At 38.4% G+C, this 14,918-nt stretch overlaps 1 protein-coding gene across 5 annotated transcripts in view; it reads left to right on the top strand.

Annotated features, from left to right (window-relative positions):
* ST7 (suppression of tumorigenicity 7) overlaps positions 1 to 14,918 on the top strand; it is a 300,688-nt gene that overhangs the window by 52,450 nt on the left and 233,320 nt on the right. The window contains exon 1 of one of the 5 annotated variants that reach the window (XM_049771033.1): positions 11,210 to 11,690. The exons of the other annotated variants lie outside the window; for them this stretch is intronic. Coding sequence (XP_049626990.1) covers positions 11,675 to 11,690 — 16 coding nt within the window. The 5' untranslated portion in view covers positions 11,210 to 11,674. Of the gene's footprint in view, positions 1 to 11,209; positions 11,691 to 14,918 lie in introns of those variants that run through there. 5 annotated transcript variants of the gene reach the window in all.

Here is a 14,918-nt window from a genome sequence, read left to right on the forward strand (position 1 = left end):
CTGGGCAACTCGCTCTCCTTGAAGTGGATTCACTGAAATCCCACTGGCGCTGCAAGACAGAAGCCGCTTGCAGCACAGTTGTAGGGAACAGGTGATGATGCTTTCAAAAGCATTCTATTTAGATTAAGTGCCTTGTGGCTTTCAACATTATTCTTGAACTAAATTTGGGGGAAAGGTTTGGTATTAGTAAGTGAACATACTCAGCCGTACTGAACATATCCTGGCTCTGTGCTTAGTTCTTTAGTGCTTGGGCATTATTTTATGCCAGAGATGGAACCCAGACCACCTACATGCAAAGCATATGTTCAGCCCATCCCTGAACACGAGTGTTAAAAAAAGTGTTTCAGTTTTTTTTTTGGTAACTATGGGTGATTAACTGATGACTGCAATAGTGTCAATATGGGGGTGTGTGTTTAAAGGAAATCAGTCTTGCTTATTTTCTCCATGAATGCCTCAGTAATGTCAGACGCCTTATCTTGTTCTTGCAGATTATAAACTGATATATCCTTTTTTTGCCTAAAACCAAAATATTTTAAAAGTATATGAGAACCTGGGGGCTGGAGCAGTGGTGCAAGCAGTAGAACGTTTGCTTTGCATACGCTAACCTAGTACAGACCAAGGTTTGATCCCCTGGCATCCCATATGGTCCCCAAGCCAGGAGCATTTTCTGAGTGTATAGCCAGGAGTAACCCCTGCATGTCACCGGATGTGGCCCCAAAAGCAAAAAAAACAACAACAAAGAAAGAAGGAAGGAAGGAAGGAAGGAAGGAAGGAAGGAAGGAAGGAAGGAAGGAAGGAAGGAAGGAAGGAAGGAAGGAAGGAAGGAAGGAATATGAGAACCTACGATTACTTTTTATTGACATTCCGTATTTTCCGGTGTACAAGACGACCCCTAATTTTACAGTTAAAACATAGGTTTAGGCCTATATTTGCTGTACAAGGCAGAATGTTCCTGTGCTGCAACTGTATCTTCCACAGTGAGCCAATCACAACAAGCAAAGGTTCAAAAAGGTTATACTGTAATAGACTTTCTCTCTGACTCTGGCCAATCTGAGCAGGCTTTTTACAGTGTAGATTCGGGTCCAGAACGTTGTCTAATTTGCATGCATAAAAAGCCTGCTTGGATTGGCTGAGTTAGAGGTGGTCCGAGCAGCCTAGCAGTGATTGGTGCAAGATTGAGTTGGAAAATTTGTTTTGTGGCAATATTCAGACAATTTTCGTTTAGCGGCATATTGAAACATTTTTCAGGATATACTCGGTGTATAAGATGACTCTCAATTTTCGGTTGACTTTTTTTTGTTTCAAAAGTCGTCTTATATGCCGGAAAATACGGTATTTCTTCTGGAGATCAAGTAAGAGTATCAGTTTTTAAGGAAATAATTTTTTTCCTAAAGCATTCAGTTACATTTCAAGTTTTTTTTTATTACAATTGATACCATATCTTTTTATTGTAATATATTTCAAATTGATTAAGCATACAACATATTTGCTAGCTCATTAAAGCAAGGAATGTGTGAGTGTTATAAGCTGAATTTCCTCATTGTGAACCACTGAAAGAAAAAAATGGTGCAAATCAGTAACAAAATCTTTTTCTCAGGTTCAGCTACATTTGGTGAGTTATATTTTAATAATTATACACTTGTTTTTTCTTTGGTGTACTTCATGGAAAGGCTTTGAAAAAGATGTTCTATAGGAAAAAAATTTTAATAGATTATCAATGGGTTATAATTGCTGCTGATTCCATTCATGTCTTCGTAAGTGACTACAATATCAGATATATCACCTTCGTTTTTAGTTGCCATTATCTGTATACCTTTAAAACTGAAAGGTGTGTGGGTTTTGTTTTTGGTTTTTTTTCTTCTGTATTCCAGAACTATTTCTGATGTTTAGGAGATTATTCCTGTATGTGCTTGGGGGAGATTATCTGGTGCCAAGAACAGAACCTAGGGCCCGGAGAGATAGCACAGTGGCGTTTGCCTTGCAAGCAGCCGATCCAGGACCAAAGGTGGTTGGTTCGAATCCCGGTGTCCCTTATGGTCCCCTGTGCCTGCCAGGAGCTATTTCTGAACAGACAGCCAGGAGTAACCCCTGAGCATCGTCGGGTGTGGCCCCAAAACCAAAACCAAAAAAAAAAAAAAAAAGAACAGAACCTAGGTGTTCTGTATACAAAGCATGAACTAAGACTATTGTGCCATCTCTCTAGCCCCTGAAAAATCTGTTATCTTAATAGAGATTGTATTTGTTTTTCTTCTTCCTTTTATAAAAACTTATATATGTTCACATAAATTATGAATTGGAGAGATAATATAATTTTGACAGAATAACTTGAGTGAGATGAGAAATTATTGACTTGGGAAATATAACAGTAAAAACAGTGTCTAGAAAATGATTTCTTGGACAACGATAATCAGAATTCTTGAGAAATAGTGTAAGGGATCTTTGACCTTGTTTTTTTTTTTTTTGTTTTATCCATTTGGCTCAAAATTTTATCATTTCATTATGCTATTCATGGTCTCTGGAGACCTAGTTATCTTTGTTAATTTAGAAATGTGCTGGGTCTGCTGAGAAGCAGTGAGCAGTCATAAGAAATTTTTCTAACTCTGGTGAAAGAGAAATTTTTAATGATTTAGTTTTTAAACTAAATTTCGCATGCCTTTTTATTGTCAAGTCCATCATTGTTTTATGGCAAAAAATGATGGTGAATATGCCAAAAAAAAAAAAAGAGAGAGAGCGAAGGTGGAATGATAGCACATTGGTAGGGCGTTTTCCTTGCTTGTGGCCAGGATGGACCATGGTTCGATCCCCAAACTGCCAGGAATGATTTGTGAGTGCAGAGCAGGAATAACCTCTGAACACCGCCAGTTGTGGCCCCAAAACAAAACAAAAGATGGTGAAAATATAACGATTGAAAGTTTCTGCCATAGCATTAGTATCTCAAACATACTCATTTCATTTATGCTTTTTTCTTTTTCTCTTTTTTCCTTCCTTCCTTCCTTCCTTCCTTCCTTCCTTCCTTCCTCCTTCCTTCCCTCCCTCCCTCCCTCCCTCCCTCCCTCCTCCCTCCCTCCCTCCCTCCTCCCTCCTCCCTCCCTCCCTCCCTCCCTCCCTCCCTCCCTCCCTCCCTCCCTCCCTCCCTCCCTCCCTCCCTCCCTCCCTCCTCCCCTCCCTCCCCCCCCCCCCCCTCCCTCCCTCCCTCCCTCCCTCCCTCCCTCCCTCCCTCCCTCCCTCCCTCCCTCCCTCCTTTCTTTCTTTCTTTCTTTCTTTCTTTCTTTCTTTCTTTCTTTCTTTCTTTCTTTCTTTCTTTCTTTCTTTCTTTCTTTCTTTCTTTCTTTCTTTCTTTCTTTCTTTCTTTCTTCTTTCTTCTCTTCTTTTTTTTTTCTCCTCCATCCTTCCCTCCCTCCCTTCCTCCCTTCCATGTTTGTAATTCATATATGTAACTATAAAAACAATTGTTATTCTAATATTGTCCAGAGCAGGAAAATCTTAAAACTTTGATTTAAATCTAGCCCCAGTTTCAGTTCACTTTTCTTCAATTATCTCTGTAATAATAGGAGACAAACATATCATCCTGGTTTTATTTTCTCTTTTTTTATATTGGGTGCTGTCATTCATTTGAGAACATCCAATTCTCATGTTTTGTTATGTAGATCAGATTATCTGAAATGTTAAGGGACATGAGATCTGGTTCCTTTTTTGCATACCTCACTTCCTGTTCAAGTGCTGATAGACCATGGAAAAAGTGACTAACATGAAACACTGTTTTAAGACACAGTATGCTGAACTCCCAGATATCAATTTAAAAATAGTTAATGTTCATGAAAAGTGTAGGGTATGTTTCTGCTAAAAAATGTTCTGGGAAAATAATCTAAATTGAATTGATGAAATATCATATAAAGAATGATGTAGTAAAGGACAAATATTTGCTACTGTTTTCTACACACACACAGACACACACACACATACACACATACTCTCATACACTCTCTCTCTCTCTCTCTCTCTCTCTCTCTCTCTCTCTCTCCCTCTCTCCTCTCTCTCTTTTTGGTTTATGGGCTACACTTGGTGGCTGGCGCTCAGGGGTTACTCCTGAGTTTGTGCTCAGAAATTGCTCCTGGAAGATTCAGGAGCCCATATGAGATGCCAGGGATCAAATCTGGGTTTGTCTTGGGTTGGCTGCATGCAAGGCAAACTTCCTACCGCTGTGCAGTTCCTATACATATATATGGCTATATATGTATATGTGTGTGTATATATATGTATATACACACATATATATATGTATATATAGATATATACATCCTCCTGGCTTTGCACTCAGAAATTCTCATGGCTTGGGGAACCATATGGGACGCCTGGGGATCGAACCGTATTCCATCCTAGGTTAGCACATGTAAGGCAAATGCCCTACTGCTGCGCCATCGATCCTGCCCCTCTACTTACATTTTTAATTAAATTTTATTTTGATAGCCTCAGAAACAGTGTTCAGGCATCCCAGGGGAATACTACTATCAATACAGCACTAAGCCCTGTGGTACCAAGAAACAGTGGGCACCTAGCCATGCTGGAAAGACCTCTCAGGATGCACACTTCAATGTTGGGAGGATAGGGGGAAGGTGCCAGGTTCTAACTTAGTCCTTTGGGCCACTATTCCCTTACCCTACTCTTTCCTGATGACCAATAGTCAGGTATTTCACACATTAAACCACAGTAGCACTGTTTTTTGTTTTTTTTTTTAAGCATAAGCAAATACATAGGCCATAACTTGATACATTTTAGAGACTTTAAGTGGAAAAGTTAGAGGTAATAATCTAGTAAATATTGACTGTGAGCCCTGAATCTTTTAGGTCCTGAAGTATATCTCACTGATTAGGCAAATCATTGTTATTATTTGCTTACCCATTTACTTATATCTTCTATTTCTTAATTTTTGGGTTTGGGATCACACATATAATTTTTAGGGATGACTCCTGGCTCTGTGCTCAGAGATCACTCCTGGCAGTGTTTAGGGGACCTTATAGGTTGTGGGTGTCAAACCTGGGTTGGCATTGAACAAGGCATGTGTCCTTCCCTTTATACTATTGGATCTTAGGCCCCTACTCACATTTCTTAAGTTTCAGCAATGACCCTTTCTTTTGTAGTTATTGTTCTTTGATTTTAGGGATGCTGCCACTAGTTGGTAGTAATAGAATATAGTGTTTAAAATAGAATTTGTTGAAAAATTTAAATCTGGTAAGATATGCATATAATTTATCACACATATAGTTTTAAAATAAATATTTTGGGGGCCAGAGAGACAGCACAGCAGTAGGGCATTTGTCTTGTAATTAGCTGACCCAGAATGGTAGTGGTTCAAATTCCAGCATCCTATATGGTTCCTTGTGCCTGCCAGGAGCGGTTTTTGAGTTCAGAGTCATGGAGTACCCATGAGCGCCACCTGTTATGACTCTCCCCCCCCAATAAAATAAAATAAACATTTTGGTTGCACTAACATTAACAACCACATTGTTATATAGCTGGTCTTAGGACTCTTTTTCTTGTTGGAATCATATTCCTATTGACCATGTGCCCCATGGTGCATCAATGTGAGCTGTTTTTCAGACCCAACATCTGTGTTGCAGGTTTATCTTCCCAAAGACATCAGTTCTTATACACTATTCAGTATATATCATTTCTGTTATTATCAAAAACAGCGTTATTGCCCTATTAATAGGGAAAAGTGGGACATAGAGGTGAAGAACTCTAAAAGTGAAATGCCAGGGGACCGGAGTGGTGGCACAAGGGGTAAGATGTCTGCCTTGCCTGCACTAGCCTAGGTCGGACTGTGGTTCCATCCCCCGGCACCTCATATGGTCGGTCCCCCAAGAATGACTGAAAAGATAATGCAGGAAGAAGTATGGTATTTGCCTTGCAATGCAGCCAACCCCGTGATTTTCAGCATCAGATACAGTCCCTCAAGGACTACCTGGGCTTATACCTGCACATCTCCATTGTGGGCCAAAATATTGGAGAGGCATATAATAAGTTTTAATATAACTTTAGTCATAATTAAGTTTCCATACTTGCTGAGGTTGATTTCAGACTGGATTAAAAATGTATTGGTCTTAGGGCGGAGAGATAGCATGGAAGTAAGGCATTTGCCTTGTATGCAAAAGGAAAGTAGTTTGAATCCTGGCATCCCATATGGTCCCCTGGGCCTGCCAAGAGTGATTTCTGAGCGTAGAGCCAGGAGTAACCCCTGAGCACTGCCAGGTGTGACCCAAAAAACAAACAAACAAAAAGAAAATGTTTTGGTCTAGGGGCTGAAGTGGTGGCACAAGCTGTAAGGTGTCTGCTTTGCCCGCGCTAGCCTAGGACCGACCACAGTTCAATCCCCCGGTGTCCCATATGATTCCCCAAGCCAGGAGCAATTTCTGAGCGCATAGCCAGAAGTAACCCCTGAGCGTTACAGAGTTTGGCCCAAAAGCCAAAAAAAAAAAAAAAAAAAAAAGTAATGGTATAGGTTATAGTATTAAGTTGAATGCTCTCATTACACAGGAATGTTTTATTATTTAATTGGTCTTGCTTATTTTCTCTTTCCTTACTGAAAAGGTTTGGAGGGTAGAACTCAAGATAGGAGTTGGGAGCACTTTGAATCTCCTCGATTTCAAATAACTTTTTGCAGTAGAATCTTCTTGATAGCTTGAGTCATAGATTGGCCATGGGTTCTGTAAGCAAAGCCAGCGAAACATCATGGTATCTGAAAAGGAAATGCAGAAACAGAAGCTGACTTGAGTGGTTGGTAAGAAACCAGGAAGAGCAATAACGTCATCAGTAAAGCTTGTCCTGACTTAATAGAAAGAACAAGTTAGGATGACCCATAACATTAAGAACTTCCAACTTTAAGTGAGGAGGGTGATAAAGATTTTTGAAGGAAAAGTTAATTTTTTTTTGAACACAGTACCTGGCTATGTTCAGGAATTTTTTTTTAACCCCCCCCTCCAGGAATTACTTTTGATTCTGCACTCTGTGATTATTGTTGGTCATGATAGGTCATACCATATGGGATGTCAGGATTGAACTAGGGTTGGCCATGTGCAAAAAAAGGCAAAAGCCTCAACCCATATGCTATTATTTTTGAGATATGGAGAAAATTATAATCTAACCCTGCAGTTTTAAAATGTATAATAAGCCAGTTATCCGGGGGAATTGGCAATATGATATGAGATATTAATACAAAGCCCATTTTTTGGGTATAAGTGGGGGAGGCAAGTGGAAACAATGCTACTCCTGTCCTGGAGAGGGTAAAAGGAAGTGGGTCTTCACAAGCTTTACTTTATGGAAAGCTATAATATAGGGAGAAACAAGGGAGCTATATCTCAGACTCTGCTAGAATGCAGCCCACTTCTGGCCTGTACTCTCTAAGCTCTACTACTGGTAGCCAGATCTTTTTACCATAAGAAAGTGATCCACGTTGCCACATATTATAGTAAAAGACAGAGACACCAGCGTTTTCTCAGGAAGCAACTTCATTAATTGTGTCTACCTGGGTTTAGTTCGGGTGATTCATTCATATCCATAGCAAACAAGTGAGCAGTTTGACGTCATTTCTCTCAGCACACTGGAGTTAGAGAAGCAGGATTATATTAGATAAGAACATTCCTTGCCCACTAGCTGATAAACTTATGGGAGACCCTTGCCAGGAGGAATTTTGAGTGTCTGGTTCAGAGAAGATCTGCTTACTCCTCCCCTTTCACATAGCCGCTTATTTTCCTTATTGTACACGATATGGATTCTTCCCTATGAATTCCACCAGGCTGTGAGCCTTTTCATACATACTGTCTTCATCAGTTCTTTTAGAATTTTTTTTTTTTTTTACTTTTGGGTATTTGGGGACACACCCAGTGGTGCTTAGAGCTTCCCCCTGGCTCTGTGCTTAGTAGCTCATATGTGCTGCTGGGTGTCTAACCTGAAAGCAAACACTTGAAGCTCATAACTTCTCCAGTGCTTTCAACTCTTCATTTTAGTTTTACCTTGCTGAGGAAGAGGGATTGTTGGGAAGGAGCTGGACCATACCTGGCTGTGCTTAATGGTGCTCAAGGGGTCATATGTGGTTCTGAGGATTTCACTTGGTCTTGTGCCTATAAGACAAGCATCATAACCCCTGTATTATCTCTGTCCCTTCAGAAGTTATTTCTATGAAATTTCAGGGTTTTTTGTATTTATGAATCTCTGTCTGGAAAGGAACAACAGTTATGCCATATGGATTTATACAAGTTCCCCTGGCTTTTATGGGATCTTTCTATCATGTGGAGCATGAGGAAGAGGCATGCTAGGACGGCAATATTTATTGGGAAGTTAAAACCACCCGCATGGGTCATGGTGGGGAACTAAGGTAAAGAACCTTTTTAGAAGTTCTGCATACCTAGGTAGGTCTTTGACATGTAAAAGAGGAAGTCATCTTTGTTAAGGGTGAAGATTGACATGACCATTATAGTTTAGGGTGAAAGCTGATCAACCCGACAGTTCAGGGATACAATGAGGGCTCTGGTTAAATCAGTTACTTAGTGCTAGGACAGTAGCTTGGGCCAGTGGCTACTACAGGAGATCAAAGAAAAAATTCTGCCTTCCCTTGTTACTGCATGTTGGGAAGAATGTAAAATGATGTTCACCAGGAACAGGGTTCATCTAGGTACACCTGGTAGTCCCATCTGTGGGATAGGGTGAGGAAGGCAGAGAGACATAGCTGAAGGTTCTCTTGAGGTAGGCATTTTTTAGTATTGTTTTTAATTTTTTAATTACATCACCATGTGATACAGAGTTAAAAGTTGTTGATAGTTGAGTTTTAGTCATATAGTGTTCCAACCCCAGTGATGATTTTCTATTGATAAGGGGTTAATATCTAAGATTACAGAGAGGTAGTAGAGTTTAACAAGAACAAACATCCAGGGAGATTTTAGAGGAATCTGCTCCAACCCTTTAGCAAGATTAACATCTACTGGGGCCAGGGGCCCGAGAGATAGCATGGAGGTAAGGCATTTGCCTTTCATGCAGAAGGTCTTCGTTTTGAATCCCTGCAACCCATATGGGCCCCAAGCCTGCCAAGAGCGATGTCTGAGCATAGAGCCAGGCGTAACTCCTGAGTGATGCTGGATGTGACCCAAAAACAAAAACATCTACTGGGGCCAGAGTGATACCACTTTGGTAGGGCATTTTGCCTTGCATGTGGACGACCGAAGATGGACTCAGGTTCGATCTCCGGCATCCTATACGGTCCTCCCAACCTGCCAGGAGTGATTTCTAAGTGCTGAGCCAGGAGTAATTCCTGAGTGCTGTAGGATGTGGTCCCCCTAAAAAAAAAAAAAAAAAAAAAAAGATTAGCATCTACTGTATCGGTTTAGGGAACTGAGAAGCAGAGGGAGACAGACTCAGTGATTGGTGAGGGTGGCAGGGAGGTGTCCAGCCCCTTTTTATGGTCATAACTTTATAATCACAATGGGTCTTGAAAAGGTTAAAACTTTCTGCATTTGAATACTTATTTCTGTTTAACTGGCCTATACAACTGTCAGTGAAAGCTATCACATTAACTTTAAACAGTATTTTAACTTTCAGTAACTTTCATTCTTTTTCTCTGATGAATCTTTTCCTATGTTGGAAGAAAAATTTTCTAAACTCTGAACCTAAATATTTAACATACTGCAGAATTGGGTTTATTAGAAGAATAGACCTAATCAACATTTAAAAAACTTCTTTACTTAAATTTTTTTTCTGGAGTCCCACCCCGCTGTGCTTCAGAGCTTACACCTGGCTCTGCCTGTGCCTAGGGATCACTCATGGTGGGGTTCTGGGGACCATGTGGGATGGAAGCCAAGTCAACTATGTGCAAGGCAAACACCTTACACACTGTACTATTCTCCAACTTTCATTAAATCCTTTATAACTATCAGTTATTATTCTGTCCTAGATTTGATGATTAATGCTCCTTGTCACTTAGTTTATGAAGAAACTAAGGCTCAGAGATTAAAAAAAATTAAGATTAGTTAGCTAATGCATGGCTAAATTTTGACTTATGTAAGTCTTTACTGGTTTAAAGCCTGAGTCCTAACTTCTGTACCATCTAATACTTTCTAAGTTAGATTTTTTTATTATGTTATCATTTGGTTAAAAAATGAAGTTTTTTAAAAATATTTGTGGTTAAAAGAGAGTTATAAAGAAGGACAAAAGTAAGACAACTACTAATGCTATGTAAATGGTTAGGTAAACACTAAGAATTCATTCTAATAACACTCAGTTTTGAGAGTCATAAAATATAATTTCATTTGACATCTGGTCATAGCTCTGGATGTTTCCATATATTTGTAAGCCAGTAGAAATTAAGACACTTCTTATTTTGATGTGTTTTGCCATTTTCACATCTTAATCACAAGGTAGAAATACAGCAAAATTTTAGAAGGTAGAAACCTTACTCAAAGATAAAGAGAGTAAAGGCCCAAGAAATGTGATAGGGCTGCTTAGTAACTGTGACAGACAAGGCTGTTGGGATTTAGAGCTTTTGAACTGCTAGCAGAACTGCTAATACATTAATGGGATCTCCATATGTTAAGTGGCTATCTCAGTATTTAATAAAATCATTAAGGTTATCTGTTAAAATTTAGCTTAGTAGATTGTGTTTTACTAAGCATATTAAAACATGAAAAATGTTATCAATTTTGTCATCTTAAGCTGAATGTAAAGGAAAATGGCAAAATGAGAGCAGAACAGAATATGTCATTCAAACAAAACCATTTTAAAACAATCAATGTTTTACCTTCCTCAAAGTAGTTGCAAATTTGGGGAATATGTAATATATCTTTAAGCTGGAAAGTTTCCAACCAGAAGAAAAGAGATGATCAAGTTAAATATATTATTTATTTGTTGTATATATAATTATATTATATTATATATTATATGTTATGTATGATATATATCACGTATTATATATTATTTGTTGTTGCTCAGCAAGGTGAATAGTTATATCAAGATGAAGTAGCCTTTGTTAAAGTTTTAACCAGGACATACTCCAGACAGAAACTATGGCAATGGTGGCAAAGAGGCTTAAATGATGTGTCAGTGTGACGTTCAGGATTACGTCAGATAGTCTTTGTCTCATCAGTGACCGGAGGGCTCTTGCTTCTGATACCTATTACCAGGCTTACTTGGGTGTTAAAGGTTTTAGATAAACCTCAAAGGATTTTTTTCTTTGCCCTTTATTAGGATTGCTTAATCAAATCTATTCCAACTCATTCAAACGCGGCTGCTTTTGAATGAGTGAACAGAATGAGAGGATAGTCTTCCTGAAAATTTGGACTTGGTTTCTTTACGGTGATGGATTTGTAATAACGAGCACCAAGATGGCTATTTTGTGTGCTTTTCTCTTAAAGAAGAGAATTGATTCTCCCTGCAGCCACCTCCCTCCCGCCCAGTTTTAAACTAATTGTATAGGAATGAAATCGTGTTTTTTCCTGAGAGACTTGAAAAGGATGACTCTACAAAAACAAGCAAAGGCGCCCCCGCTGGAGTTGAGATAAGCCGAAGTGTGCGTGAGCATAAAGTCACATGGCAGAGGCTTTCCACGTAGTCTGCGACAGGGAGCTGTTTCATTTTGTGTCTGGCAGAGTTGCCCCCCGGAAAACCCTGGCTTCCTGCCTAAAGCTTCATTATGGATGACTGTACAGGTAATGTTTAATTTAAAATATTTTTCAGTCATAGAGAATAGGATTTATAATTTAGAAATTATGCTGGTTGTATTTGTACTGAAAAACACACTGTGCATGATTTTTTTGCTGAATATAGCTGAAATTGTTTAAAAATTGTGATTTAATTTACGATAGGAACGTAAGAGAATGTCTCAGGCAGACTTTTATTGTTTCTTCTGTTTCAAGTTTGTAGTTGAAAATAAGGTTTAATAAAGCAGAAACCAGAATTAATTCACAATTTTCCCTCTGGGTCAGAAGACCTAAAGAATGAACAACTGAGTTCAGATCATTCTAAACAGAGAATAAAACAGACATACTGTCTTTAGAAAACTTTTTTTTTTTTTTTTTTTTTGGTTTTTGGACCACACCCGGTGACACTCAGGGGTTACTCCTGGCTATGTGCTCAGAAATCACTCCTGGCTTAGGGAGCCATATGGGACAAAGGCGGATCAAACCGCCGTTCAGACTATGTTAGTGCAAGCAAGGCAAATGCCTTACTGCATGTGCCACTGCTCTGGCCCCTAAAAAACTTTTTCTTCTTTTGTTATATGTGGGGCACACCCAGCAGTGCTCAGGGGTTACTTCTGGCTCTGCATTCAGGAATCACTCTTGGCAGACTTGGGGATGCTGGGAATTGAACTTTAATCTGCAGCATGCAAGGCAAGGACCTTATCCATTGTTTTATTGCTCCAATACCTTTAGAGAGCTTCTGGTTTCTTCAAAACTGTTTCGGTTGTGTGGTGGTAGTTTTGTGTATGTATGTGGCCATATCTTTTAAGTAGAGTTAATGTAATGAAGTGAATTGGATAGTTATAGATTATGGTTTCAATGAGACTGATTGTCACTTTATTTCATTTTAAAATATTTTTAGTTGATTTGTTGGTTTACAATATTAGGGAATTTCAGAGGTTCAGTTCATACCTCTATATATGTATAATTCTCATCATCCTTCATCAATGCTCAGTGCCATCTCATCAGCTAAAAGATGTCTCTGATCACTTTTGCTCCACTCTCTATTTTCTTTTGGTAGCAACCATAGTTTTCATTCTGCCTAGGAATTAAATTAGTTCTGCCAGTTTGTTTTTTTAATAATTCACAAATGGGTGGAATTATCTTTGATATCCATATTTATATCATTTAGTGTAACCACATCAAAATTAATCTAATTTGTATAAAAAAAGTATTTATTTTTGTTTGAGGTCATACCTGGCAGTACTCAGGGCTCATTCCTGGCTTTGCTTTCAGTGTTCACTCTTGGAGGTGCTTGGGGGATTATATGGGGTATCTGGGATCCGACTCAGGTTGGGAATGTGCAAGGCAAGTGTTATATCTACTGTACTGTCTCCTCTGGTCTCCACCCCAATATAAGACAGTATTTTGTCTCTTTCAAATAGCAAAAAAAAATATTTCATTGAGTATATATAGCAAGTTTATCCAGACATCTTTGTTGATTGGCAGTTAGGCTGGATTCCATGAATTTGACTATAGTGCATAATGTTGCAATGAATACAGGGGTGCAAAATATCATATCAAATTTAGTGTTTTATATTTTCCAGAGCTGAGTCATAAATGTTTCTTTTTTTCTGAACTCTAAAAATTATCTATAGATGGTTATACCAGTCTACAAACCTTCTAGTCTTTGTGATATGGACCATTCTCTTTGGTGTGAACTGATGTCTCCTATCACTTGTAAGTTTTGATGCACATTTCCCTAGTAATAAGGAATGTTGAACATATTTTCTGTTTGTGGAGGTCATCTACATTACTACTCTGGAGAAATGGCTGTTTAGGGCTTTTGTTCATTTAAAAAATGTCATTGGTTTGATAACAATTTGACAATGATTATTTTGATTACTGATTCTGAATATTATTTTCTTTCATTACTAAGTTTATCCTGAAATTAACAGTAATTTTTATTAATGAAAAAATGGGTTTGCATGCAAGCTAGCATAATTAGATGGGACAGATAATCTAGAGGTTAATTTTTTTATGATGAATGTATTATGTGATCTTATTTGGAAGGAGGGAATTTGGGGGACAGCAGATTAGTTTTATTTGTCTTTAATTTTCCTTCATTATTTTCCTTAACAGTATTCTAGAATTTGTCATTATTTTGACTTAATCTTCCTAATTGAGAGAAAAATTGAGAGTGAATTAAAGTTTTGGAAACCATTTAGTTAAATATTGGATCTTCGGTGATGTAAATACAAAATACCTAACATGTTAGAATGTCTCAGGTCATCATTACATGTTATAAATACTGAAACACTAGTAAGGAGATGTCACTCTCTGTTTTGTGGCAAGTGGGATGCCTCATGGTACTTTGGGGAGGCAGAGCTATTTCTCAGGTGTTACAGTGCAGTAGCTCTTGGGGGGGCACCAGGATTTTATTTGACTACTATTTTTTTGTCAACTTATGCTGATTTTATTATAGTTCCTAAAAGTAGAGTTCTTAGAAAATGTTGCTGCCTTTACTCAAAAATCTGCACCAGTAAATAAATCTAGACCATCAAAAAATTTATATATATCATATATGTACTGCACAAAGGAAACTACAATAGAAAGATGAACTGGTCTACAAGTATTGTTCAGAAAAATTTAAAATTATAATTTAGTTGGTAATTAGCTATATATACATTCATTAGAATTTAATGCTTTGTTATTTTTGATGGGAGACTTGTTTGTTTTTGGACCATATCTGGTGGTGTTCAGGGGATCATATGCAGTGTCAGAGATCTAATTAGGGTTGGGCATGTGCAAGGCAAGAACCTTTACTACTTTACTATCTCTCCTATCTCTCTGATCCTGTTGTAGTACCTCAGAATTTACTATTTTAAAAAGCTATATGAAAACATGTCTTTGGCCAGAAAGAAGTACTGCGGGCAGGGCTCTTGTCTTACATGCACCACACTCAGGTTTGATCATCTGCATCCCATGTGGTCCCCCAAGTATCACCAGGAATGACCTCTGAGCACAGAGCTGGGAGTAAGCACTTAGTACAGCCAAGTGTGACCAAAATCAAACAAACCTGAAAAAAAGTGTGGTAATACGGGATTATCTGTATATATTACCTGTATATATACATATACACATATATACATATACATATATATATCCTGCATACAAATTTCTTTTGTGCATTTCAGTATTAAGATATATTAAAAGAAAACTTCCTGGGCCGGAGAGGTAGCATGGAGGCAAGGCATT

This window comes from Suncus etruscus, chromosome 1 (genome assembly GCF_024139225.1).
Source record: "Suncus etruscus isolate mSunEtr1 chromosome 1, mSunEtr1.pri.cur, whole genome shotgun sequence".
NCBI lineage: Eukaryota > Metazoa > Chordata > Mammalia > Eulipotyphla > Soricidae > Suncus > Suncus etruscus.